Raw genomic sequence first — 25,061 nt, 5'->3', positions numbered from 1 at the left:
TTTTTTGAGCTGTCTATAAGGGGTCATTCTTACCACCAATGTAAAGAGCATTATTCACACATTCCACCACTCTAAAGGGCAGTCTTCCTACTGACCACCTCTGTAAGGCCGGTTATACTTCTTATTGTTTTCAACTGTAAGGCAGTCATTTTTCCCACAGGCCACTACAGTAGGACAGTTATTCTTCCCATTTGTCACCAATGTAAGGTGGTCATTCTTCCACAGACCACCACTGTAATGTGGTCAGTCTTCCTACAGACCACCACTGTAAGGTGGTCATTGTTCCCATTGACCACCATTGCAAGGTGGTCATTATTCCCACAGATCACCACTGTAAGGTAGTCAATCTTTCCACAGACCATCACTGTAAAGCAGTCATCATTCTTCCAATTGGCCACCACTGTAAGACAGTCGTTATTTCCACGGACCACCACTGTAATGTAATTCTTCCCCCAGATCACCACTGTAAAGCGCCCATTCTTCCCACAGGCCACCACTGTAAAGCGCCCATTCTTCTCATTGACCATCAATTTAAGACAGTCATTCTTTCCATCGGCCACCACTGTAGGACGGTTATTCCTCCCATTGACCACCACTGTAGGATGGTTATTCCTCCCATTGACCACCACTGTGGTCTTTCTCAGCATTGTCCACCATTGTAAGGGTGTCATTCTTCCCACAGACCACCACTGTAAGGGGGTCATTCTTCCCACAGACCACCACTGTAAAGCTGTCCATTTTTCCATTGACAACCACTGTAAGGGGGTCATTGTATCAACAGACCACCACTGTAAGGCAGTCAATCTTTCCATTGACCACCACTGTAAGGTGGTCATTGTTCTCATTGAATACCACTGTAAAGCGGTCATTCTTCCCATTGACATCCACTGTAAAGCGGTCATTCTTCCCATTTACCACCATTGCAAGTTGGTCATTCTTCCCACTGATCACCACTGTAAAGTGATCATTCTTTTTCACAGACCACCACTGTAAGGCAGTCCTTCTTCCTGCAGAGCGCCACTTTAAAGCAGTCATTGTTTTCATTGACCAACACTGTAAGAAAGTAATTCTTCCCATTGACCACCAATTTAAGATGGCCAGTTTTCTCGTTGACCACCATTGTAAGACATGCATTCTTCCCACAGACCACCACTGTAAGGAGGTCATTCTTCCCACAGACCACCACTGTAATGGGGTCATTCTTCCCACAGACCACCACTGTAAGGGGGTCATTCTTCCCACAGATCACCACTGTAAGGGGTTCATTATTCCCACTGACCACCAATGTAAGGGTAATTTTTTCCCCCTAATCACCAATTAATTGGTTTCAATGGGGTTTATTTTGAGGGTTCGTCTGGGGTAGAAGTTTGAGAAGACTTCTGTAGATTATTACAAATTATTTTGCAAAGCTTCCAAAACTACCATATATATGCCCAGGCTTCTTTTCCCCTAAACTCATCACCAGTGATGTGTAAAAAAAAAAAAAAAAAAAGTTCTTCCACATCACCCATTGTACTTAATCTACATTTTTATATTAAAGTAAAACTAAATCAGAGCCCACAAATACCTACCTAAAACACAGGTTACATGGTACACCGTGTCCCAAGCTTTAGTCTCAAATGTTGCTTTATACGAAAGATGTACCTGAGACCCAGTCTGTGTGGACAATGTGAAAATTTGCTAACTTAACAGAATTAACAGGAATGTGTATGACTGAGACTCTGGATTTGATTCATCAATGATATATGGTTTAACAAGATCTATCATATTCTTATAGGATGCAATGGCTCTAGTGAGGTTGCTCTGAACACAAAGAGGGTACATCATAGCTAGGAGACCTTAGTTATCATCTTTCCCAGCTCTCTGTGTACTATAAAACACCTTAGACCCATGTAATAGAGATCAGTAGAGGAGGTGTTTGTAGTCCAAATCAGTAGTGACAACACTACACCTCCAAACATACAGTGGAATGAGTGAGCGCTGCCATTCTAGGACAGGAAGTGCGTTACAGACAGTAACAAAATTTAGAAAAAAAAAAGGAAAACTAATGCAGCCACCAAAGAGTAGTAAACAGTTTGAATACAGTATATTAACTGTGTGTTCTTGGGTATAGATATATCATTGTATAAAATCCCAAACTGGAGGTCATCAGCACCCAGTAGACATTGGACAGCATTCTTAAAGCAAGATGCGTAGTTGCCTGGAAGTGAACTGGTACTTTGACAGCAGAGTTCTCCAATCTTTCCAAACAAAGGGCCAGTTAACTGTCCATCAGGCTTTAGGGGGCCCAGACTTTGCCCTATGGGAGTAAAAAACAGCCCAATGTCAGTGGATATAATCAATGCTCCACCATGGGTACCGACGGGAGAAATAGTGCCCCATTGTTGGTACCAAATCGCTGGTGTCAATTTGAGGAACAGTGCCTCGTATTAGTGGGAGAAATGGTGCCCCATCATTGGTGTCAGTGGAAGGAATTATACCCCATCGTTGGTGTCAGTGCGAGGAAAAGTGACTTGTGTCAGTGGGAGAAATAGTGCTCCAAGGGCCGGATAATAGCAAACAAAGAGCCACACTTGGCCCCCATGCCACAGTTTGGAGACTACTGCTCTAGAGCTGGAGACTTCAAACTTTCTAAAGATAGGGCCAGTTTACTGTCTTTCAGACTTTGGGGGGGGGGGGGGGTGGACTGTACCCAGTGAGAGCAAACAATGTCCAATCTTTGGTATTAGGGAGAGAAATAGTTGGTGTCAGTGGGAGGAATAGCGCCCTATCGTTGGTGTAAGTGGCAGGAATTATGCTGCATAATTGGTGTCAGTGGCAGGAATAGTGCCTCAGGGACCAGATATAGGGCAGGCAACCAGCCACATGGCTGCAGTTTGGAGACTTCTGCTCTAGCGATTGCTAGGGGTCCCTCTATAGATTGCTAAACGTTCCTCTAGAGATAGCTAGAGGTTTCTCCAGAGATTGTCAGGGGTTCCTCCAGAGATTGCTAGGGGTTCCTTCAGAGATTGTTAGGGGTTCCTCTAGAAATTACTTGGGGTTCTTCCAGATATTGTTAGGGGTTCCTAACAATATAGTCATTATTCCCACAATTCCCATTATTCCCACTGCGCTAGAGATTGCTAGGGGTTCCTCTATAGATTGCTACAGGTTCCTCTAGAGATAGCTAGGGGTTTCTCCAGAGATTGTCAGGGGTTCCTCCAGAGATTGCTAGGGGTTCTTCCAGATATTGTTAGGGGTTCCTAACAATATGGTCATTATTCCCACAATTCCCATTATTCCCACTGCGCTAGAGATTGCTAGGGGTTCCTCTATAGATTGCTACAGGTTCCTCTAGAGATAGCTAGGGGTTTCTCCAGAGATTGTCAGGGGTTCCTCCAGAGATTGCTAGGGGTTCTTCCAGATATTGTTAGGGGTTCCTAACAATATGGTCATTATTCCCACAGATCACCACTGTAGGGTAGTCAATCTTCCCACAGACCACCACTGTAAAGGAACTCCATGAGAGTGCAATATCAGATTGATACTTTGCCGGCATTAACCATCAATTTAAGGGGTCACTACAGTTTTCACTGTCAGTTTCTTTTCCGGCCATAATTATAATTTTTATATGATTATTACTGTTGTATACAGTGAGTGTGTGTGATGGGGGGGGGGGTATTAAGTACACCCCATTCTTTATTTTTTATTTTTATTAACTCTATACAACCTACTGATCACATGAATGTACCGCAAGCAGTAGATATAAAACATTTTAGTGGAGCTGCTTTAAAACTTAAAAACTTTTCCAAGGGCCATTCTATAGTTATAAGGTTGAAAAAGACTGTTTTAATTATTTGTTGCACAATACAGCTGGGCAAATGTAATGAGATGAGGGATAAGGTCACCCTACACACAATATAATGAGTACAGACAATGTATGTGTGAAACCAGGCCACTTCTCTTTATTTCATGTCATGGATTGGGTTCTGCTGCCCTCTGCCATGGCTGGCTGTGCCTCCAGCTCCTCTTATCTCTTCTGTTTTGTCTTCCTCTCTAGGATTGATGATTTTCTGTGTCCTCCCACCACCATGGAAGGACAGAATGACGAGAAGATCCTGCTGGAACAGCTCGTGTCCTTCCTCAGCGGCAAAGACGAGACAGAACTGGCCGAGTTAGACCGGGCCCTCGGGATTGACAAGCTGGTGCAGGTATGGAGGGCCTCTTCAGCCTTGAGACGGGCCTGTGGTAGGGATAGACCTTCAGCTCTGGAGGCTAGTGCAGCCGAGCATATAGTAATTGTTATGTCAGCTGACAAGACACAACTGAAGATCACCTACAGATAGTTAACCAGTAAAGTCACGCTAAACATTAGGATTTCTTTTATGCGGATACCATCACCACCTCAACCAAATATGTTGTTGCATATGTTTCTGTAATGTCAAAAATGCAATTCTTTCCTGCAGTCAGTTAAATACCTAATGATCATGCCAGAAGGGTACTTAACGTCCTATGGTGAAAACACTTACCCATTTCAGCTGTGGGGTTGTCACTTTTCCCCGTGTGCTCTCTAGTTCTACTGTAGTCAAAACATGACATGTGAAGGACATGTGAAGGACAGACAGGGCTGGACTGGGAAAGAAATTTGGCCCTGGACTTCATCCAGACCGGCCCACTTACATTTTGAGTGTCCCATCAGTACCCCCTTACATCAGAGTGTCCCATCACCAGCCCCCTTACATCAGAGTGTCCCATCACCAGCCCCCTTACATTAGAGTGTCCCATCACCAGCCCCCTTACATTAGAGTGTCCCATCAGAGTGTCCCCATAAGCAGCCCCCTTACATTAGAGTGTCCCATCAGCACTCCCTTACATTAGAGTGTCTCATCACCAGCCCCCTTACATCAGAGTGTCCCATCAGCAGCCCCCTTACATCAGAGTGTCCCATCAGCAGCCCCCTTACATCAGAGTGTCCCATCAGCAGCCCCCTTACATCAGAGTGTCCCATCAGCAGCCCCCTTACATTAGAGTGTCCCATCAGCAGCCCCCTTACATCAGAGTGTCCCATCAGCAGCCCCCTTACATCAGAGTGTCCCATCAGCAGCCCCCTTACATCAGAGTGTCCCATCAGCAGCCCCCTTACATCAGAGTGTCCCATCAGCAGCCCCCTTACATCAGAGTGTCCCATCACCAGCCCCCTTACATCAGAGTGGCCCACTGAGCCATCGGCCCACCGGGAAACTCCTGGTAGTCCCAAAGGCCAGTACATGCCTGAGGACAGATAACCTCCAGCCTTGCCCAAACCTTCTAGACAATAACCTCCAACCCCCCCCCCCCCCCCCCGATTACCCGATAAAAGACATGACAAAGATTTTTGGAGTAAAATTATCATAGCAGCGTTTTACATAACATCAAATAAATAACATTCTTAACATAACCATCAGCCAAACAAAATCTTAGTGGTCTTTGAGGGCAACAACACACAACCTGGTCACTATGACAAACTTTTCTTCACCTTAGGCCTCCAGTCGCAAAACACAGACTCAGAGACGATACTCATCATCCGCAGTGACCTACATTTTACCTATTCCGAGTTAAACACCTCGTTAACCGGAATGTACGCGAGAACATCATACCACAGATGGGTCCCGACCATTTTATCTTGCAGACTTTTTCTCCTCCTCCAAAGACCCGCCATTGCCAGGCTGCCATGACAGCCACATTGGAACACAAAAATCATAGGGAGAGTGGGTGGGAAACTACTTCATCGCCTTCCGCTCCCGACTGGCCCCCCACACTGACCACCCCTCCCTCTAAACTTCCTGGGACCCCTCCCAGCCCCTAGCAACACCCCCTGCCTTAAAGAGCTACTGACCCTATTCTTTTTCTGATTGTCCTACTGTCCACCCCTGTGATGATGTCCCTCCACTCATTCTTCTTTCTTTACCTTTTTGCTCCGGGACTCCCTGTAATGTTGCTGCTGGAACATGCAAATGTCCACATAAATGTGCATACAAAAGTCTACAGTCTGTGCACAAGGCAGCAAAAGATAGTATGAAAGTATTACTTACAGGATGTTTTCTAATATTAAATTGTACAGGTAACTGTTCAGCTACCTTGCCTATTTGGCAAAGCAGTACAAAGACTTAGCCCTTGTACACACGGTCGGAGATTCCGTCGGAATGTGTCCGTTTGGAGCGTTTTGTCGGATATTCCGACTGTGTGTGGTCTGCATTGGACTGTTTCCGTCGGAATATCTGTTGGATCAACTTTTCCAACTTGCCGGAAATATTTTCCGACAAAATGCTCCGATCGGACATACTCCGATCATGTGCAGAGAATTCTGATCGGACAAAGTGCCTCGCATGCTCAGATCAAATTCCTACACCAAAGTTATTGGCTACTAGCGTGAACCGTCGTAACGAAATAACGTCGTCACGTCGGATTTTCCGACAACTTTGTCCGACCGTGTGTATACAACAGTTTCGGACAAAATCCGACGGATTTGGTTGTCGGAATCTCCGACCGTGTGAACAAGGGCTAAAGATGACCTCCTTCTGAAAAGTTTAATCAGTTGTGGTCTTGACAAACTTTTTAAAATTGTGAGGATACCAAGACAGTGGGGTGGGACCAGGGCCATCTGAGGGGAGGCAGCTGTTTTGAGTACTTCATCAGGAAGGAGGCACAAAAAGAACACAATTTGGCCTTTTGGCTGTGGTTGGTAAAGGACTCAGTGGAATTTGGTGACCCTGACAGTCTAGCTAAGGCAGGGTTTCTCAACTAGGGTTCTTCCAAAGGTTGCTAAGGGTTCCTTGAGCAATAAGCAACTTTTGCTCCTCAGATAAGTTCCCACTGACATCATTGATCTTAGCTATCTGTAAAGTGGTAATTCTTCTCATGGACCACGAGTGTAAGGAGTAGTCTTCCCACTTAACATCACACTAATGTATCATGAGTTGTAGATATAGTACTTCATCTCTAACAAAGACCAATAAGGATAGCCAAAGTGCAGTAACTTAGAACTACCTAACACAAATTGCATGTTCGCCAACTTCAGAAAAAGTGAAAATGTGATTTATTTTTATGGGTCACCACGAATTGCACATAATTCGTTGTTTTTGTACTGGCCTACTGAATGTGATTTTTGAGCCCAGCTGTCTAATAATGATAGTATATGACAGCCTTTTAGCAACCTTTTTACCCCAGAGGAACCCTCAAAATAATTTTCAGGTCTTGAAGAACCTCTGCTAAAGCCAATTCATTGTTGGGGTCAGTAAGTAAAATGTCCCTTACATTGGTGATCAGTGGGAAAAATGCCCCTTACGTTGGTGGCCATTGGGAAAAATTGCCCTTACATTAGTGGCCAGTGGGAAATATTCCCCATTAGTGGTAAGTAGGAAGAATGTCCCTTACATTGATGGCCAGTGGGTAAAATGCCCTTTACATTGGTGGCCAGCAGTGTTAATCTTGACGTCACATTTCGATTTCGCTTCAGTCATTATCTTCTGACTAAAATGTCATTTTAGTTTTGGTCGTATTTTAGTCCTCAAAATTGCTTTCATTTTAGTTGTATTTTTGTTGACTAAAATCTCCAGTACATTTTAGTCGACTAAAATCGAATGGGTTTAGTTTTTAGTCTTTTGGTGGTATTTGATCATCTCTGCGGTTTTTATTTTTTGCGCTATAACCAAAAATAGAGTGACAATTTTGACTTTTATTATTTACTTTTTTCTATAATAAATATCCCCAAAAAATATATAAAAAAAACATTTTTTTTCCTTAGTTTAGGCAGATACGTATTCTTCTACATATTTTTGATAAAAAATCGCAATAAGCGTTTATTGATTGGTTTGCGCAAAAGTTATAGCGTCTACAAAATAGGGGATAGTTTTATGGCATTTTTATTAATATTTTTTTTTTTTTACTAGTAATGGCGGTGATCAACAATTTTTTTTTTGTGACTGCGACATTATGGCAGACACATTGGACAATTTTGACACATTTTTGGGACCATTGGCATTAATACAGCGATCAGTGCGATTAAAAATGCACTGATTACTGTAGAAATGTCACTGGCAGTGAAGGGGTTAACCACTAGGGGTCAGTGTAGGGGGTTAAGTGTGAGTGTGTTTTTTTTTACTGTAGTGGGCGTGGCTTGGTGTGTGACATCACTGATCATCTTTCCCTATGACAGGGAACAGACGATCAGTGACAGGCTCACTAGGAAGCACGGGGAGAGGTTTGTTTATACTTACCTCTCCCCGTTCACGGGACACCGGCGGCGATCGGGTTTGTGGGTCCCGCGGCCACGGTCACAGAGCTCAGGACTGGGTCGCGAGTGTGCCGCCGGTGGCGCGCTCGACCCACGGCTGGGCTCTTAAAGGGAAACGTACCTGTATGTGCTTGTGCCATTCTATCGTATATCGGCGTGAGGCGGTCCTTAAGTAGTTAAAGGATCACTAAAGATAAAAAAAATTTTTTAAATAACAAACATGTTATACTTACCTCCACTGTGCAGCTCGTTTTGCAAGGAGTGGCCCCGAACCTGGTCTTCTGGGGTCCCTCAGCAGCTGTCTCGACTCCCCCCACCAAGGACTCAGCACCTTCATGCGAGCTCCCTCGCATGGTGTGGAGTGCTTGCGGGCACGCTCCCGTGATACAGCAGCGGCCATAGTCCCTCACTGTATCACTCGGCCCTGCCCCCCAGCGCGCCACATCATTGGATGTGATTGACAGCAGCCACTGGCTGCGCTGCTTTCAATCCATCCACTATAACCAATCGACGACCAGGCTGAGCAGCGAAGAGGATGTCGGGGGCGAGCACGGGACTTTCGAGAGGTCAGGTAAGTAAAGAATGGCTTTTCCATGACATCATGACTAAGGATGGTAATAGATGGACAAGCCCTTGACTGAGAGGTGATGTTTTCTGCTGAATGGTGATGGCAGTGCACACAAGGTACTTTGATCCTTACCTTTGCTCTATAGTGGAGGTAATTGGAAGAGCTCCCTGACCAACCGGCACATAGGAATACAGATAATCACAAACAAAGCTTGAACTTAGAAACGCTTATTCAGTAAATTAGAAATTATGAGTCTATGGCATCTCTAAAGTGTAGAGGTCTAGTGGTTGTGACTACCAGGGATTTATAAACTTACACTGATATATGTTTCTCTTATCATTTTGTCCCCCAGGGAGGTGGTCTGGATGTGGTCACTGACAGGTTCCAACAGCAGGCTCCTGTGGCCCAGGTATTGATGGACCAGAAGCAGGGTCTCTATCATCAAGCTTACCCAGCTGCCCCACCCAACCAGGGCCTTGCCGGGCCGTTCTCCAATATGGTCAGACAGAAGAATGCGTTTGGGCCTGTACCAGTCCAGGTGCCACCGCCACAACAGAGAGGGCCCTATCCCAACGTCATGAACATGCAGCCCCGACAGGCCATGGCTCGTCCTGGAACAGCATCCAATCAACTCCGACTACAGCTCCAGCAGAGGTTACAGGGTCAGCAACAGGTAATATGTCACATATATCATGTATGTGGCCCAGTTATACTCAGAGAAGGCCTTTTATTTTCTGCAGATGTATCCTGTGTTGACAGCTCTGAGTGCAATACATGCTGATGTGTTCTTGTTTTAATGGATAACATTGCAGATTCTGCACCAGAACCGGCAGGCCATCCTTAGCCAGTTTGGCGTTGGGAACGCGGTGCAGATGGGGATGAGGCCAACCATGCAACAAGCCATCACTTCTCAGGTAACACAAAAGATCCAAGAAATGTCTTTGATTTCTGATTGGTTGCTGTGGATTAATTTTGCAGGTGTACTTGTTTTATTAAAGAAGATTGGTAAAAGGTGGGTGGTGTTTCCCTTCTGCTTTTAGAGGGGGTGGTGGTTATCAGCTAATTAATTCACAGTATTTTGCATTATTGGTGATAAGCTGCTCACAGCCAGAACCCCAGGAAAGTTACACGGTAAAGACGTAGATTGTGTTGCACTGAAGCTCCAAGTTGTGTCACCTTTGGAAAGGCAGAGTGCTAGAAGCCAGCAAGGGTTCATCCTCTACCCAAAAAGACACACAAATCCAGATAGGAAGAGAGTGGGCAGCACTCGGTGAAGGATTCAAATGCTGACAGACTTTATGGAATAGGACAAAGTGAACAGAGCATTCTATCTAGGAGCTCCTCTCTAACGCGTTTCACTTACAACCTGGGCTTAATTCTAGTGGTAACTCTACAGGTAAGCCCAGATTGTGGGTGAAATGCATATGCAGAGAAGTCCTAGATGGGGCGCACTTTGTTTGGATCAATTGAGGTTGTCAGCGCTTGAATTATTCACGGAGATCCGCCAGCGTCCTATTATAGTATTATTATAGTATTATGTCAGAGGGAAATGGTGGGTAGTGATGGCAGGCAAAGATACATGTCTAATCTTATCCACTTTGGTATTCACAGCCCCCATTGAACGCTCAGATGCTGGCCCAGCGCCAGCGGGAACTGTACAGCCAGCAGCACCGACAGCAGCAACTCATGCAGCAGAGAGCCATGCTAATGAGGCAGCAGAACTTCAACAACAACCTTCCCCCTGCAGGAGGTCTGCCTGTCAACATGGTGGCTTCCAGGCTGCCACAAGGCCCTCCTCAGCAGTTCCCTTACCCCCACAGTTATGGTACAAACCCCGTCAACCCTCCCCCATCCACCAGCCCTTTCTCGCCTCTGGCCACGACCCCCGAGGCGACATTGCCCAACCGCACAGGGGCTGGCAGAGGCGGTATGGTGAACAGAGGCATGATGGGAAGCGTCGGAGGGCAGTTCGGCTCTGGGATCAATACACAGATGCAACAGAATGTCTTTCAGTACTCAGCAGCAGGTATGAGCACAATACTACTACTAAACCTTAACCTCATTAAAAGACTTCCCTCCTACCAACATTTTCATTTTGTCCTCTCTTGGCATAACAATGAGTCCTTTCCAAAAGGTAAGATATAGGAAAACTCCGGTGCAAGTAGTGGTTAATCATCATTGTCTACAATGGCCATTATTATTACATTTTGTGTGTTGAATTGCACCAGGGGCACAGTCAGGAGCACCTTGAAGTCCTGATGAAGCTGTGAAAAGAGGGGAAACCTGTTGGCAGGGGGGTTATATAAAAAACTTACCTAGAAAGAGATACTAAGGAGGCCAGAATATTTATGAAAACAGAAAGTAATAGAAAATAAATAGACACAAGTTGAAGAAGAGATTAAAAAAAAAAAAAAATTAAATAGTAATAATATAGAATTAAATAATTACATTAATTAAAATAATATTAACAAATAAATATTATATTAATAATGATAAAGACATACAGTAAAGTGTTATAGCAGGTTCAAGATGGAAAGGTAAAATTGGGTTACCCCGATATGGTTTCACCTCTTAAGCCCCATACACACTATCAGATTTTCTGCTGATTTGTTCCTTCAGATTTACCAAAACCATATAATATGAGGTCAAACCTTAGGAGTTTCAATTTGTATGCAATCAGGCAGGCCCTTCTACTACATGGTTTTGGTAAATCTGAAGGAAAAAATCTGCAGAAAATCTGATAGTGTGTATGGGGCTTTAGAACTGAGCATACAAACAAATTGGACAATAACATTGAAAAGGATTTTAAGGTATCTTATTTTGTGACAAACGTTAAACCCTCTGCTGGGATAAACTTGCAAATTAGTCATGCATGTCATATTTATTACGCTAAGTATTAAATATCTTAGCCACCAGTTACCGAGTAATGACTGTGAATAGGAACAAAGACTACTCCAGATGGAAATAATAGAAAAAACATTTTTATTACTAAATCTCTATCAACAAGGAAAATGGTCTCCCCAAAGTTGATTAAGGACCTACAGTATGTGAATGGGCTTTAGAACTGTGTTTATGGCATCAATTTAAGCATTTCTGAGATCATCCAGAATTAATTGACGGGCACATTTGACCTGTGGTTGACCTTTATCTGATCTTCAGCTGACCTCCTTTTGATCTGCAGTTGACCCCTTGATCTGCAGTTGACCCCTTGATCTGCAGTTGAACTCCTTCTGATCTGCAGTTGAACTCCTTCTGATCTGCAGTTGACCTCCTTCTGATACCCAGTTGACCTCTTTCTGATACCCAGTTGGCCTCCTTCAGATCTGCAGTTGGCCTCCTTCAGATCTGCAGTTGGCCTCCTTCAGATCTGCAGTTGGCCTCCTTCAGATCTGCAGTTGGCCTTCTTCTGATCTGCAGTTGACCTCCTTCTGATACCCAGTTGACCTCTTTCTGATACCCAGTTGACCTCTTTCTGATACCCAGTTGGCCTCCTTCAGATCTGCAGTTGGTCTCCTTCAGATCTGCAGTTGGCCTTCTTCTGATCTGCAGTTGGCCTCCTTCCGATCTGCAGGTGACCTCTTTCTGATCTGTGTTGGCCTCCTTCTGATCTGTGTTGGCCTCCTTCTGATCTGCAGCTGGCCTCCTTCTGATCTACAGTTGACCTCCCTCTGATCTATTTTGACCTCCCTCTGATCTGTGTTGACCTCCTTCTGATCTGTGTTGACCTCCTTCTGATCTGCAGTTGACCTCCTTCTGATACCCAGTTGACCTCCTTTAGATCTGCAGTTAACCTCCTTCTGATCTTCAGTTGTTCGCCTTTTGATCTTCAATTGGCTGGCATCTTTCTGATCCCCAGTTGGCCTCCTTCAGACCTGCAGTTGATCTTCTTCTGATCTGCAGTTTACTTCCTTCTGTTCTGCGGTTGAATTCCTTCTGATCTGCAGTTGGCCTCTTTCAGACCACATTATGGTTGCAGATCCCGCTATTCGTCCACCCATTTTTCTGTTGTGGGCACACCCAAATCACACCTACTTTCTGAGGTGGCCTCACCCAGACCCGTACTCTAAATATGCAGGACCACCCATCTTCCCCACTTAGGTTGTACCCAAACCTCACCTCTGCATGCACAGTAACTTTAATAAAGTTGATCCTGTGATCCCAGGACACAGCATTGGCTGAACCAAGTGACTGCTATACTTATTATTTATCAAGAACTTGCAGAGCAATGTAGATTTGAGTTTGAAAAGCACAACAGGAGTGTCAAGCAGCTGATATTCTTCCCAAAGGCACTGTGGGAAAAGTAAAAAAAAGTAAATTTTACTGTATCCTATTGTGGGAAAATGAAATGTATTGCCCCGAGTGTTGATTTTTATTGTTAAACTTTATATTGTAGTGAACTGCCTATTTCTTGCACAGATGGCTTGAAGACGAGTTGAATTTGTTGCAGCAAAATGACAGTGTCTCTGTTGTCACCCCGCAGGAATCAACCAGCAAGGGGATCCCACGTTTGCTCCATCTCTCAGCCCCACCAGCCCTCTGATGTCCCCTCGCATCACGCCATCTCAGAGCCCCATGCTCCAGCAGGCACCATCTACGCCAGGGTATCAGTCACCTGACCTGAAGAACTGGCAGCAGAGCACGCTGGGAAGCTCCAGGTGAGAGCCAGGCACCAAGTGTCCTGTAATAAAGACCGATCACTGCAGCTCTCTCTCCTTGTGCAGGGTGACTGGTCCTGTCTCTGCCCCCTCCTGTCGTTTTCTGTAGTGGGTGGAGCTGGTAGGGCCCCTCCTACAGTTCTACTCTCTGCATATATACAGTACAGTAATGATGTCACTGCTTCTTTTACATGGTAATATCTGGGTTTGTATAGGTATTAGGCACTCACTAAGTGGCTTTATATCCTTTGTAACTATTAGGGAATATATTTAAACACAAGTGTTTTAATGCCCAGAGGTCAGCTTTAAGTTGTTATAATAAATGCAACCTTGCTCGACTTGGTGGTTAAGCTCCACCAACTGTTGGCATCTAAGGCACACTCACAGGATATTTTAATGGAATTTGGCAAGGCTTAGCCATGAAGTCCGAGAAAGTCAAACTCCAGTAACAAACTGAAACTAACCTTACTGTAATTGCACTGTTTTTTCATCTATGGCTTGGTGAAATTTACTGAAAGCAGACTTTTTTTGGCGGTGTAACTTGAAGATACTGCTTTATTTACATATACAGCGTTTTTGGCCAGACGGGACAGAACCAGCCGGCTCAAGGCCAGCAGGGAATGTACAATAACATGAGCATCACCGTGTCCATGGGAGGAGCCAACAATGGGGTGCAGAATGTGAACCAGATGACGGGGCAGATGCAGATGGGCTCCCTTCCCATGCAGAGCATGAACAGCATGTGCACGGAACAGGTATATACACGTGTATATATATATTTCCTGTACTTTTATGTTGAAATTGGAAATTATTAGGCAAGGGCCATATAGGCAAATGTTTGTGGACACCTGACCAATGGATATCCCAGTCCAAAACCAATGTGACCCTCCCAATCCCTTGTGGTTATAACAGTCCTCATTCTTCTAGGAATGTTTGGATGGGTCTCCAGGTCTTGTACAGTCACTTAGCCAGGTGTGCACAAAAGCTTACGAATAATGGGACACCAGCCATGTACAATAACTTAGGACGTTGTATTCAATAACTTATGAAGGGTGGGTCACCATTCTTGTACAATTACCTAGGAAGGATGGACCACCAGTGTTGTGTAATCACTTATGAAGGATGGGCCCACTACTCTTCTTGTACAATAACTCAGCAAGGATTGGTTACTAGTCTTTTACAATAACTTGGAAGATTGGGTCACCAGTGTTGTATAATCACTTATAAAGGATGGCTTATCAGTCATCTTGTACAATAACAATAGTAAGTCTGGATCACTAGTCCAACTTGTACAAAAGCTTAGAAAGGAAAAGATCTCGTGTCTTGTATAATCAAGCGTATACAATAATTTAGTACGGCTGGGTTATTAGTCTTGTATAATAAATTAGGAAGTGTGGTTCACCAGTGTTGTACAATAACGTACCAAACTTGGGTCACCAGTCTTCTTGTACAATAATGGTCACTGGTCTTGTACAATAACATACAGAGAATGGGTCACCAGTGGTGTGCAATCAATTATAAAGGATGGGTCACTATTCTTCTTGTCCAATAACTTAGTAGAGATGGGTCACTAGTCTTGTACGATAACTTAGGAAGGACTGATGCTCCATCATGTACTATAACTTAGTAAGGATGAATCACCAGTCTTGTATAATCACTCTTGTACAGTTATTTAGTAAGGATTGGCCATCACTAGTCTTGTACAATAACTTAGGAAGGATGTTCACCAGTGTTGTACAATAAGGTATGAAGGATGGGTCACCAGAGTTCTTCTACAATAACTTGGTAAGGATTGACCACTAGTCTTGTACAATAATGTAGGAAGGATGAGTCACCAGTGATGTGTAATCACATATGAAGGATGGTTCACCAGTCTTCTTGTCCGGTAACTTAGTAAGGATGGTAAGGATGGGTATAATACATTAGGGATGATGGATCACCAGTCATGTACAATAGCTTAGGAAAGATGGATTGGATGGCCAGCCTTGTATAATAACTTAGGAAGGATGAGTCACCAGTGTCGTTTAATCACTTAGTATAGTTAGATGACTAAACTTGTACAATAACTTAGGAAGGATGGGTGACGAAGCCTTGTACAATAACTTAGGAAGGATGGGTGACGAAGCCTTGTACAATAACTTAGGAAGGATGGGTGACGAAGCCTTGTACAATAACTTAGGAAGGATGGGTGACGAAGCCTTGTACAATAACTTAGGAAGGATGGGTGACGAAGCCTTGTACAATAACTTGGGTCACCAGGGTTAAGATCAGAGCTCTGTGAACACTTGAGTTCCTCCACACCAAACTGGTCCACACCAACTGGTTATGAAACAGGCTTTGTACACAGGGGCACAGGTATGCTAGAACCGAAAGAAATCTTCCCCAAACTGTTGTTAAGAGGACTAAAATGTCTTTGTATACAGTAACAAAACTGGAAACACCTGCACTTGATTAACTGGAGAGAGGCCCACATACTTTCGATCCTTTAGTAGCTGTTATAGTTAGGTATTCACAATCTTTTGGCCATACTGGGAACTCTGAGGTCAGTTTGACCAAATTCCCAAACTTCCACCAGTAAATTGGGAAACTTAAAGTACCTCCATGCCCCTTCCCGTGTAACCAACAAACCTGGCCCTTTTAGTGGTTCTGATTGCTTAAAGACCTCTTTTGCCATCTTTATTACAGCAGGTGAATGACCCATCTCTTAGAGCAAGCGGATTGTACTCAACAGACCTGCTAAAGACGGATCCAGATACAGGACAGGTATGTGTTTTAAAGGATAAGTATTTTTTTCTTTCTTCTGCTGTCCCCCAAGACCTGAAATTTGCAGAGGTTCTGGAAATTCACCTTTACTTTCTTTAACTTGAGAAGTGTCTCAAGTTAAGCATCTCTTTAAGGTTCACAACCTCCTTTCATTCAATCTGCCTCTACCAGGTAAAGTGACAGGTCCTCTTGCTAGCCCATATCCACTGATACTTACCATCCTCATGCTACCACAGCATTCTGTTAATCTGTTGGTACCCCTTGAAAATACACAGGCTTTCTGAGTATGGGGGAGCATGTGGCTTTCTCCCCTTACCCCCCAAAATGCAGTACCCAAGCCTGAGCAATTCATTGTCAGGTTCAAACAGTGTCACTTGGGGGGGGGGGGGGGTCATGTGAATAACCCTACATAAGCTCTGACATGGAGCTAACACAGAGGTCCAGTAGGAATGAAAAAGTGACGGGATGCGTGGTTAAGGTGAGCATTATCTCATAGAGGGCAGAGGAGGGGGGCTATCAAGAGAACCTGGATCCTGTCAATTTGCACTTAATGGCCAAAGCAACATGTTCTCGTTAAAGTACATAGCAATCCATTTCCAACCTGCTTCTGAAAAGGGTGGCTGCTCGTCTGTGTCCTCTTTCAATACTTGCAAAATGCAACAAATGAAAGCCCTGAGGAAACTCAAAACTTTTTGTCTCCTTACTTGTTCTGGGTCAGTGAGTCAAAGTTTGGAAACCATCAGCATGGCGGCCAGGCAACTTGAGTTTTAAGAAGAAGAGATCAACCCTTCATATTTTTCTTTCTTGGAGAAAATAAAGGTTCAGTCTTGTACAATAACTTATAAAGGATGGGTCACCAGTCTTGAAAAAAAACTTAAGAAGGATGGGTCACCAGTCTTGTATAATTACTTAGGAAGGAAAAGTCATCAGTGTTGTATAATCACTTATGAAGGATGGGCCACCAGTCTTCTTGTACAAGAACTTAGTAAGGCTAGATCAGCAGTCTTGCATGATAACTTAGGAAAGATGGGTGATCCATCTTTTACAATAACTTAGGAAGGGTGTGTCACCAGTCTTCTTGTAAAATAACTTAGTAAGGATGGGTCACTATTCTTGTAAAATAACTTTGGAAGGATTGGGTCACCGGTCTTGTACAATAAGTTAGAGATATGGGTCACCAGTCTTGTACAATAACTTGGTAAGGATGGGTCACTAATCTGGTAAGATAACTTAGTAAGGATTGGGTCACCAGAGCTGTATAATTATTTAAAAGGATGGGTCACTAGTCGCTTTGTGCAATAATTTAGTAAGACTGGATCACCGGTCTTGCACTATAACTTAGGAAGGGTGGGTGATCCATCTTGTACAATAACTTAGAAAGGATGAATCGTCAGTCTTGTATAACCACTCTTGTACAATAATTTAGTAAGGATGGGTCACCAGTCTTCTTGTCCAATAACTTAGTATGGATGGGTCACTAGTCTTGTACAATAACTTAGGAAGGATGGGTCACCAGACTTCTTGTCCAATAGCTTAGTATGGATAGGTGACTAGTCTTGTAAAATAACTTAGGGGTGATGGATCACCAGTCCTGTATAATCACTTAAGAAGGATGGATGACCAGGACCATGATGGGTAGAGGCAGGGTAGACTTTACTGAAGAGATCAAACAAATGGCCACTGCCCTCACCTATAACTGGCCTTTGCAGCAAGGAGCACATGGAAGGGCAACACATGCAAAACAAAATCAAAGAAATTCCCAGCTCAACTTACTGACCAGCCTCCTAACCAACCAAATTGCTCTGTCTAACAGTATGCATTTAAAAACAGAGGTTTCATTTGTACACATTTGCAAATACATGTGTAAGGGGACGCACTGGACACCTTTGCTGCCGTTATGTACTGGGTGTACAATGAACCCCTGTGCCTTTAAGGAGGGGCTCTCAAAATGCAAATTAAACCCCTGTTTTTAACGCATACTGTTAGACAGGATAATTCAGTTGGTTAGCAGGCTGGTCGGTAAGTTCAGACGGGAATTTCTTTGGTTTTTGTTTTCCTGAAGTGATGCATTTTCTGAGATTGCCTAAAGGTAGACAGAGTAGATGGCTGGACAGGTTGGGGTAAGGAGTTCCAAAGGATGGGAGAGTTTCTGGAGAAGACCTGGGGGTGGAGATAATGAGGAATCAAGAGAGCAGGTCGTTTTTGGGGGGAGTGAAGGTGACATTTTGGGTGATACTTTGAGACTTTATTGGTGATGTAGCTTGGAGCAGGGTTGTTGATGGCTTTGTATGTTAATATTGTATTCAAATGTTATTCTTTGGGTGAGAGGAGCCAGTTCTCCTAATCTAAGCCTTTGTTTTCCCACCAGCAGGTCCAGCAAGTACAAGTGTTTGCCGATGTCCAGTGTACAGTGAACCTCGTGGGTGGGGACCCATACCTGAACCAACAAGGACCCATGGCCTCTCAGAAGACCACACCTGGGCCCACCACCCCTCAGGCTCAACAGAAGAGCCTCTTACAACAACTGCTCACTGAATGACAGCTTTGACCAGACCTTGTTAAAGCAAGGGAGATGCAACCCGTAACACAGACAAGCTATAGAAATATATATATGCAACATATATATGTTCTATATTTTTGCAGAGATCTTTGATATCTCAAACTGCAGCCATCCTTTTTTTTGGGTCGGAAAAACTGCCAGGCAAAGACGCTTTTGCTAAGTGTAAAAATGAAAAAAAAAAAAAGAGGAGAGCGGAGGAAAATCGATGTTTTGCCGCAGGTTTTTGTTTTTTCTATCCCCATTAGCCCCTTTGCCCTCTTTTGAAGAGCGCTTGATCAGCATTGGACGTTTGGAGAGAGCTGCAGGGCTGGACAATCGGACCGACGGTCCCCTTTCGAGCCAAATGACAGATGATACTTATTTTTGTAAACAGTCGCTGTGATGACACTGAAAGGAAAATCGGGCGTTTTTGCGCGCCTGGAGAGAATGTCGCAGAATGTCAGTTTCAGCTGGTTCTGTCACTGATGTGGAACCCGAAAGGAGAGGAGAGAGTGAAGGGTTCTGGGTAACTTACGGGTGGCGGGGATTGTGGGGGAGGAACGAGAGAAAGAGAGAAAGTATATATATTATACCGAGGTAAAGCGCATCTTTGTTGCAGCTGAAGTGCATTTGTAGAGCTACTACTGGCTTGTATGTACAATCATGTCTTTTCTAAGTGAGAGGCCTGCTTTGCGCACCTTTTTAGGGCCTGTTTTTTTAACCCTCTTTGCTGCTGGAGCAGCAAAAGTGGCAGCCCGCTATCTTTCCTGAGGTTTGACAAAATTTCTTGAAACCACAGAAAATTTTGCAAAATTATGAAGTTAAAAATCAAAAGAGAATTTTTTTGCTTTTCTTGCCATCAGTTGTATTCAGGAGGTCAGTAAGATTGACCGAGGACAGCCTCAAAAGTGCTGTAAAACCCCCTCTTCACCTCTTGTTATATATGCTATTACTCAGATAATGAACAGACAAGTAACCTGTGTAACAATGGTCTTTGCCGAATTACCTCTGCAAGGCCAACAGAAGTCAACTTCAGCATGGCAGAGGTAGGCCAAAGCCTACGGTAAGAATAAGACCGTGAAACCTACACAGCATCTCTTTTTTTTAATGGGGAATGACCATCTTTCGTAACCTACATCATGCCTTTCATCCATATTTTCCTCATATCTTTGGTTTGTTTCGTTCTGTTTCGGTGTTCAGTCGAAAGGAGGGGAAAAAAATGTATGTAAAATGGTAAGGGATGCTTGTGGTCTTATTTGGTTTTGGAGTGTCAGAACAAGGTCTGACCTGATTCCAAGACATGTTTACTATTTGAGGAATCATGAAATATTTCACAGCTAATGAAATGGCGACCAAAAAAATGCATATTGATGTCTTGGTTAAGAGCAACCTCTCAATATTGGAGTTGCAGTCGTCACTGTTGCCTGGTGACTCATTCGAGAAATTAGGTGGTGGAGCGTTGAACCCTAGTGCATGTTGGTATTCCAGTTGGGTAGTAGGCAGCTCTCTAGTGCACAAGGGCCAAGGTTCAGGATTTGTAGAAGGTGTAGAGTGGTGAGCTATATTTGTAGCCCAGGTAATTGGTCACAGTAAGGCCCCTTTCACAGAAGGCAGACTCCACTATGATCAGCAGGGGATCTGTCCATCTCCTGTTGATCAGAGTACAGCAGATGACAGGTCCATGTCTGCTCAGCTTATGCAGAGCTGACATGGACTGAGCCCACTCTGCTCTATGAGCGGCCTGGTGCAAATTGACTCCGACTGCCTTCCAATCTGATCCACCTAGACCGAAAGAGACGGATCTCCCTACCTCAGATTTGAGGTAGCCACCCATCCATAGGGCTGAATGGAAGGTCCAATTAGGTCCAACTGAAAAAACTGACAAGGGGACCTAATCGGACCCTTTGTGTAAAAGGAGTCTAAGAGTCAACATGTTTATGAAGGTCCAATAGGTCCCTCAATAAGGGCTTTGTAGTTTGTTGTAGCTTTGATGAAGGAAGGCCCCTTTGAACCCCTTGAAACATGTTCTCTCACCCAATACTGAGACCAATAAACTTTATCTGGATTGCAAAAAATACCATGGCTCCTCCTTTCTGCAAACACTTAAATACCCAGGACCCAGAACTGGTTCATTGCATAACGATTTTGGCTCAGTAATCTAAGATGAAGGACTTAGGCCCATGGCTTGAACCTTCAAAAACCAGTCAGCCATAGCAACCCTTCCATTTTTGAGTACGAAGGCTGTCTTGCCTATGCTCAATCCTTGCATCTACCTCGGAGGACAGAGCACGAAGATATCATTGTTTCTCGTTCAGGAACAGATTTCTCTTTTTGACTAAAGCCAGCCATAGATGGAGTGATTTTCTTTCCTGCAACAAAATCACTTGATTCCCCCATCAACACAGTTAGTGTTGATGGGGGAATCCTTCTCATGGAGCCATTGAGAACACAGCAAATACTGCTAGCGGCTATAATAGCATGTAAAATCTGACAGACTGGTTTTATCCAGGTTGATTAATCGATCAACTTAGGTATATTCAGCCTGGCCATATATGGTTCGAATATAGCTGCCTGCTGAACCGGTCGAGATTCAGACCATCTATGGCTGACTTAAAGATGAATATCTGAAAATAACGGCCCCGAATTGAGCATGTTTTCTCCCCTACAATGTCCTCCTACTTCCATAGTAAGACCTAGGCTCCCTTCATGCCATCTTTGAGACATCTTTCCTTTTTGCATGATAAAGTTATCGCTCCAAAACCAACAGAGATCCACTTAAATCTCATTTGACCACTCTGAAGAGGGAAGGCTATTGTAGAAAAGAAGGTTCAGCTCACATGTGTATCAATATCTTGATGTACTTTTGGTCATATATATCCACCAGGAAGCAGGGTCGGATTCAAGTCCCAAGGTGTCTTATATCCAGGCCTAACCGTGACTCAACTATGACGGCACCAAACTCTGAGGGCTACTCAATGGTTCATTCGTGCTAAAGGGCCTGCAGTCCGCTGTCTGCTCACCGGAACTGGGTCATTTTTAATGCATTACCACCATGGTAGGCATCCAGAGATTAGCCATGCCTGGAAATGATACTCTGGGTGGACTCTAGAGGGTGAATTTCTTCATCTGGTCGAGACTTGGTTGAAGAGAACCAAAGCTTTGTAGCAAATGAAATTACGGAAGCGTAGACACTTTGAATTGTATTTTTTTTTTTTTCAAGTTGTAAAGGTTTTACTCTGATTTTCACCTTCACATATTTAGAAGAGAAAAAGTGGTTAGGTGCGACTGGCATCAAGTTGTCTACAAGGAGATCACAGCCACCACAAGTCACACTTAACTCTCCATTGCTATACTATCTTTTGACTGCTGTAGGAGTAAAAATGCAATAGGAATAGGCTATTCACCCTTTAAAATCTACAATACCCCCTTTATAACTGAAAAAAAAAAATGTATTAACGCTCTTCCTTTGCTACATAATGTGTACAGTAAAGTGACGGGTCTACTATGAAGCAAATGGAGCCCCGTCAAAAAAAAAAAAGGCCATCAAGACCTTCCAAGGTCACCTTCTTCTAAAAATCCGGCCCTGGTGTGCTTCTGATGTAATATGTAACAGAGTGGTTTGTATTATAAAATCCTGCAAATGGCTATCAGTATGTGTAGCCTAAGACGAGTAATCGCTTTAACCTGCTGCTAGGACGTTTTATACCCTCCAGACTCGCCATTACTAAGTCCATAACAATGTAATCTATACTCAGGATATTCCTACTGCCTGTACCCCATAGTGGTACCATGCATCAGGAATCTGTATAAATGTTTTTTTGTTTTGTTTTTTTTTTTGTTTTTTCTGTCTTAAGAACAGGGCCTTTATTTTCTTCTTTTTTTTTTTTTTTTTTTTTTTCATTTTTGTACATGGAAGGAAATCTTTATCTACACCAGTATTTTTTTTTTTTTTTTTTTTAATTAGTTAGATGTCGGGGGAAAGTATAAAGGACTTGTATTGTACTTTTTGTAAGCATTGTTTTTACTCTGTGTTTTTGGAGGTCACAGGCACTGCCTTTTATCTCTTTTTTGTTTTTTAATTCTAAACTTCTACACGTTTAAACAAAATTAATTCAATTAAAATAATTGTCAATTTTTATATTTTTTTTTATTCTAAACTCATACTATAGATTTGCATGAATTTGCCCACGTGGGCAAAAAAGGGTCTGGCTTGGTTTCTGGAGACTGTAAACTGCACCTATTATTTTCTTTTTTTAACACGGCAAAAAATTCTCTAATTTTAATTAAAAAATTTTAAAAAATAAAATAAATACAATTGAAGAGTTTGCATTTGTATTAAATCTTAAATTTGTATTAAAATAATAAATATAGTTGAAGCATTTACCCATACTAAAGAGTTTAGGAACATTAAAATAAAAATGAAAGGCTTTGGAGGAACCACACAACCGTGACTCATTTTGATTCTAAACTCGTACTATAGATATGGCAATTTTTTTACAATTTTTTTTTTTTAAATAATTTTCATTTACAGAAATATGACTTTATTTTCAAGTACAAAAATATTTCATTTGCTGTAATAAAAATGAATTAGAAAAGCAAGTTTTAAGACTTCATTCTAAACTCGTACTATAGATTTGCACAAATTTGCCTCACATGTACAAAGAAGGGTCTGGTTTGAGTTCTGGTCTTAGAGACTGCAAACTGCACCTATTATTTTCTTTTTTTTTTTAAACACAAAAAAATCTCCAATTTTAATGAAAAAAATAAATACAGTTAAAGAGTTTGCATTTGTTTTAAATCTTAAATTTATATTAAAATAATAAATATAGTTGAAGCATTTACCCATACTAAAGAGTTTAGGAACGCTTATGCTTCGACATTAAAATAAAAATGAAAGGTTTTGGAGGAACCACACAACCATGACTCATTTTGACCAGCTGTAAATGGCAATTATTTTTACGATTTTTTTTTTTCAAGTACAAAATATTTGATTTGCTGTAATAAAAATTATTTAGAAAAGCAAGTTTTAGGACTTGATTCTAAACTCGTACTATAGATTTGCACAAATTGCCTCACATGGACAAAGAAGGGTCTGGTTTGATTTCTGGTCTTAGAGACTGCAAACTGCACCTATTATTTTCATATTTTTTTTAACACAAAAAAAAATCTCCAATTTTAATGAAAAAAAAATAAATACAGTTAAAGAGTTTGCATTTGTATTAAATCTTAAATTTGTATTAAAATAATAAATATAGTTGAAGATTCTGGACCATTTCCACTTCGACATTAAAACAAAAATGAAAGGTTTTGAGGAACTACACAACCGTGACTCATTATGACCATAAATGGCCATTTTTGTAAAATTTAAAAAAAAAATGATTTTAATTTACAGAAATATTTCATTATTTTTAAATACAAAATATTTTATTTACTCTAATAAATAATGAATTAGAAAATCACCAAAGCACTACAGATTTTAGGAACATTTTTGCTTCAACATTAAAATAGAAAAGGTTTTGAGGAACCAAACAATCATGATTCATTTTGCCCAGCTGTTAATGTAAATAAAAAAAGTTTTAATTTACGGAAACACATCATTATTTTTAAATAGAAAATATCAGATTAACTCGGATTTAAATAATAAATTAGAAAAACAAATTGTAGGACTTAATAAAAAAAAATGTCATTTAAAAACCACTTTAAGCACACATTGCTTAAAAAAAAGATTATTTTTAAAACCACGAGTACATTTTTAGAATAATTAACAACAAGTGTGTGTGTGTTTGTGTATATATATATATATATATATATATATATATATATATATATAAATGTGTGTGTGTGTGTGTGTGTCTGTGTATGTATGTGTGTATATATATATATATATATATACATATATATATATATATATATATATATATATATATATATATGTGTGTGTGTGTGTAAAATCTCTACAAAAAGGCAGTGCCTCGGACTTCTTTTAAAAGTAAGTGACTTTGTTATATTTGCTGCTGCAGATTTGCTGTATATAAAGCTACAGATACAACTTTTTAATTTTTCTCCCTTCTCACACGGTGGGCGCCTTTTAACTTTATCCAAAACCTGACTTCTAGAACTTGTAAAAAATAACCAGCATGTCAACACACTTTTTTTTTTTTATTATTTAAATCTTCGCAAAGGGCCTTGTTTCTAAGTCCTACTACTAAATGATAATTAAAGAAAAAATTAAAAATAAAAAAAATGTAAAAAAAACAAACCACAAAGTCCCATACCTTTTAGCAT

At 42.1% G+C, this 25,061-nt stretch overlaps 1 protein-coding gene across 6 annotated transcripts in view; it reads left to right on the top strand.

Moving 5' to 3' along the window:
- NCOA1 (nuclear receptor coactivator 1) overlaps positions 1-23,497 on the top strand; it is a 620,070-nt gene extending 596,573 nt beyond the window's left edge. For 4 of the 6 annotated variants that reach the window (XM_077489247.1, XM_077489250.1, XM_077489246.1 and 1 more), the window contains 8 exons: positions 4,040-4,190; positions 9,172-9,492; positions 9,632-9,733; positions 10,431-10,845; positions 13,300-13,474; positions 14,046-14,229; positions 16,160-16,237; positions 18,606-23,497. In XM_077489247.1, the coding sequence (XP_077345373.1) occupies positions 4,040-4,190; positions 9,172-9,492; positions 9,632-9,733; positions 10,431-10,845; positions 13,300-13,474; positions 14,046-14,229; positions 16,160-16,237; positions 18,606-18,776 (1,597 nt within the window). In that variant the 3' untranslated portion in view covers positions 18,777-23,497. The remainder of the gene's footprint in view (positions 1-4,039; positions 4,191-9,171; positions 9,493-9,631; positions 9,734-10,430; positions 10,846-13,299; positions 13,475-14,045; positions 14,230-16,159; positions 16,238-18,605) is intronic. The other 2 variants (XM_077489251.1, XM_077489249.1) reach the window with 1 other exon arrangement.
- Positions 23,498-25,061: the final 1,564 nt, after the last annotated feature.

This window comes from Lithobates pipiens, unplaced genomic scaffold (assembly GCF_037356315.1).
Source record: "Lithobates pipiens isolate NorthernLeopardFrog02 unplaced genomic scaffold, aLitPip1_a1.2 Scaffold_18, whole genome shotgun sequence".
Taxonomy (NCBI): domain Eukaryota; kingdom Metazoa; phylum Chordata; class Amphibia; order Anura; family Ranidae; genus Lithobates; species Lithobates pipiens.
The sequence above is the reverse complement of the archived record's forward strand: the minus strand, read 5'-3'. Positions and strand labels throughout refer to the sequence as shown.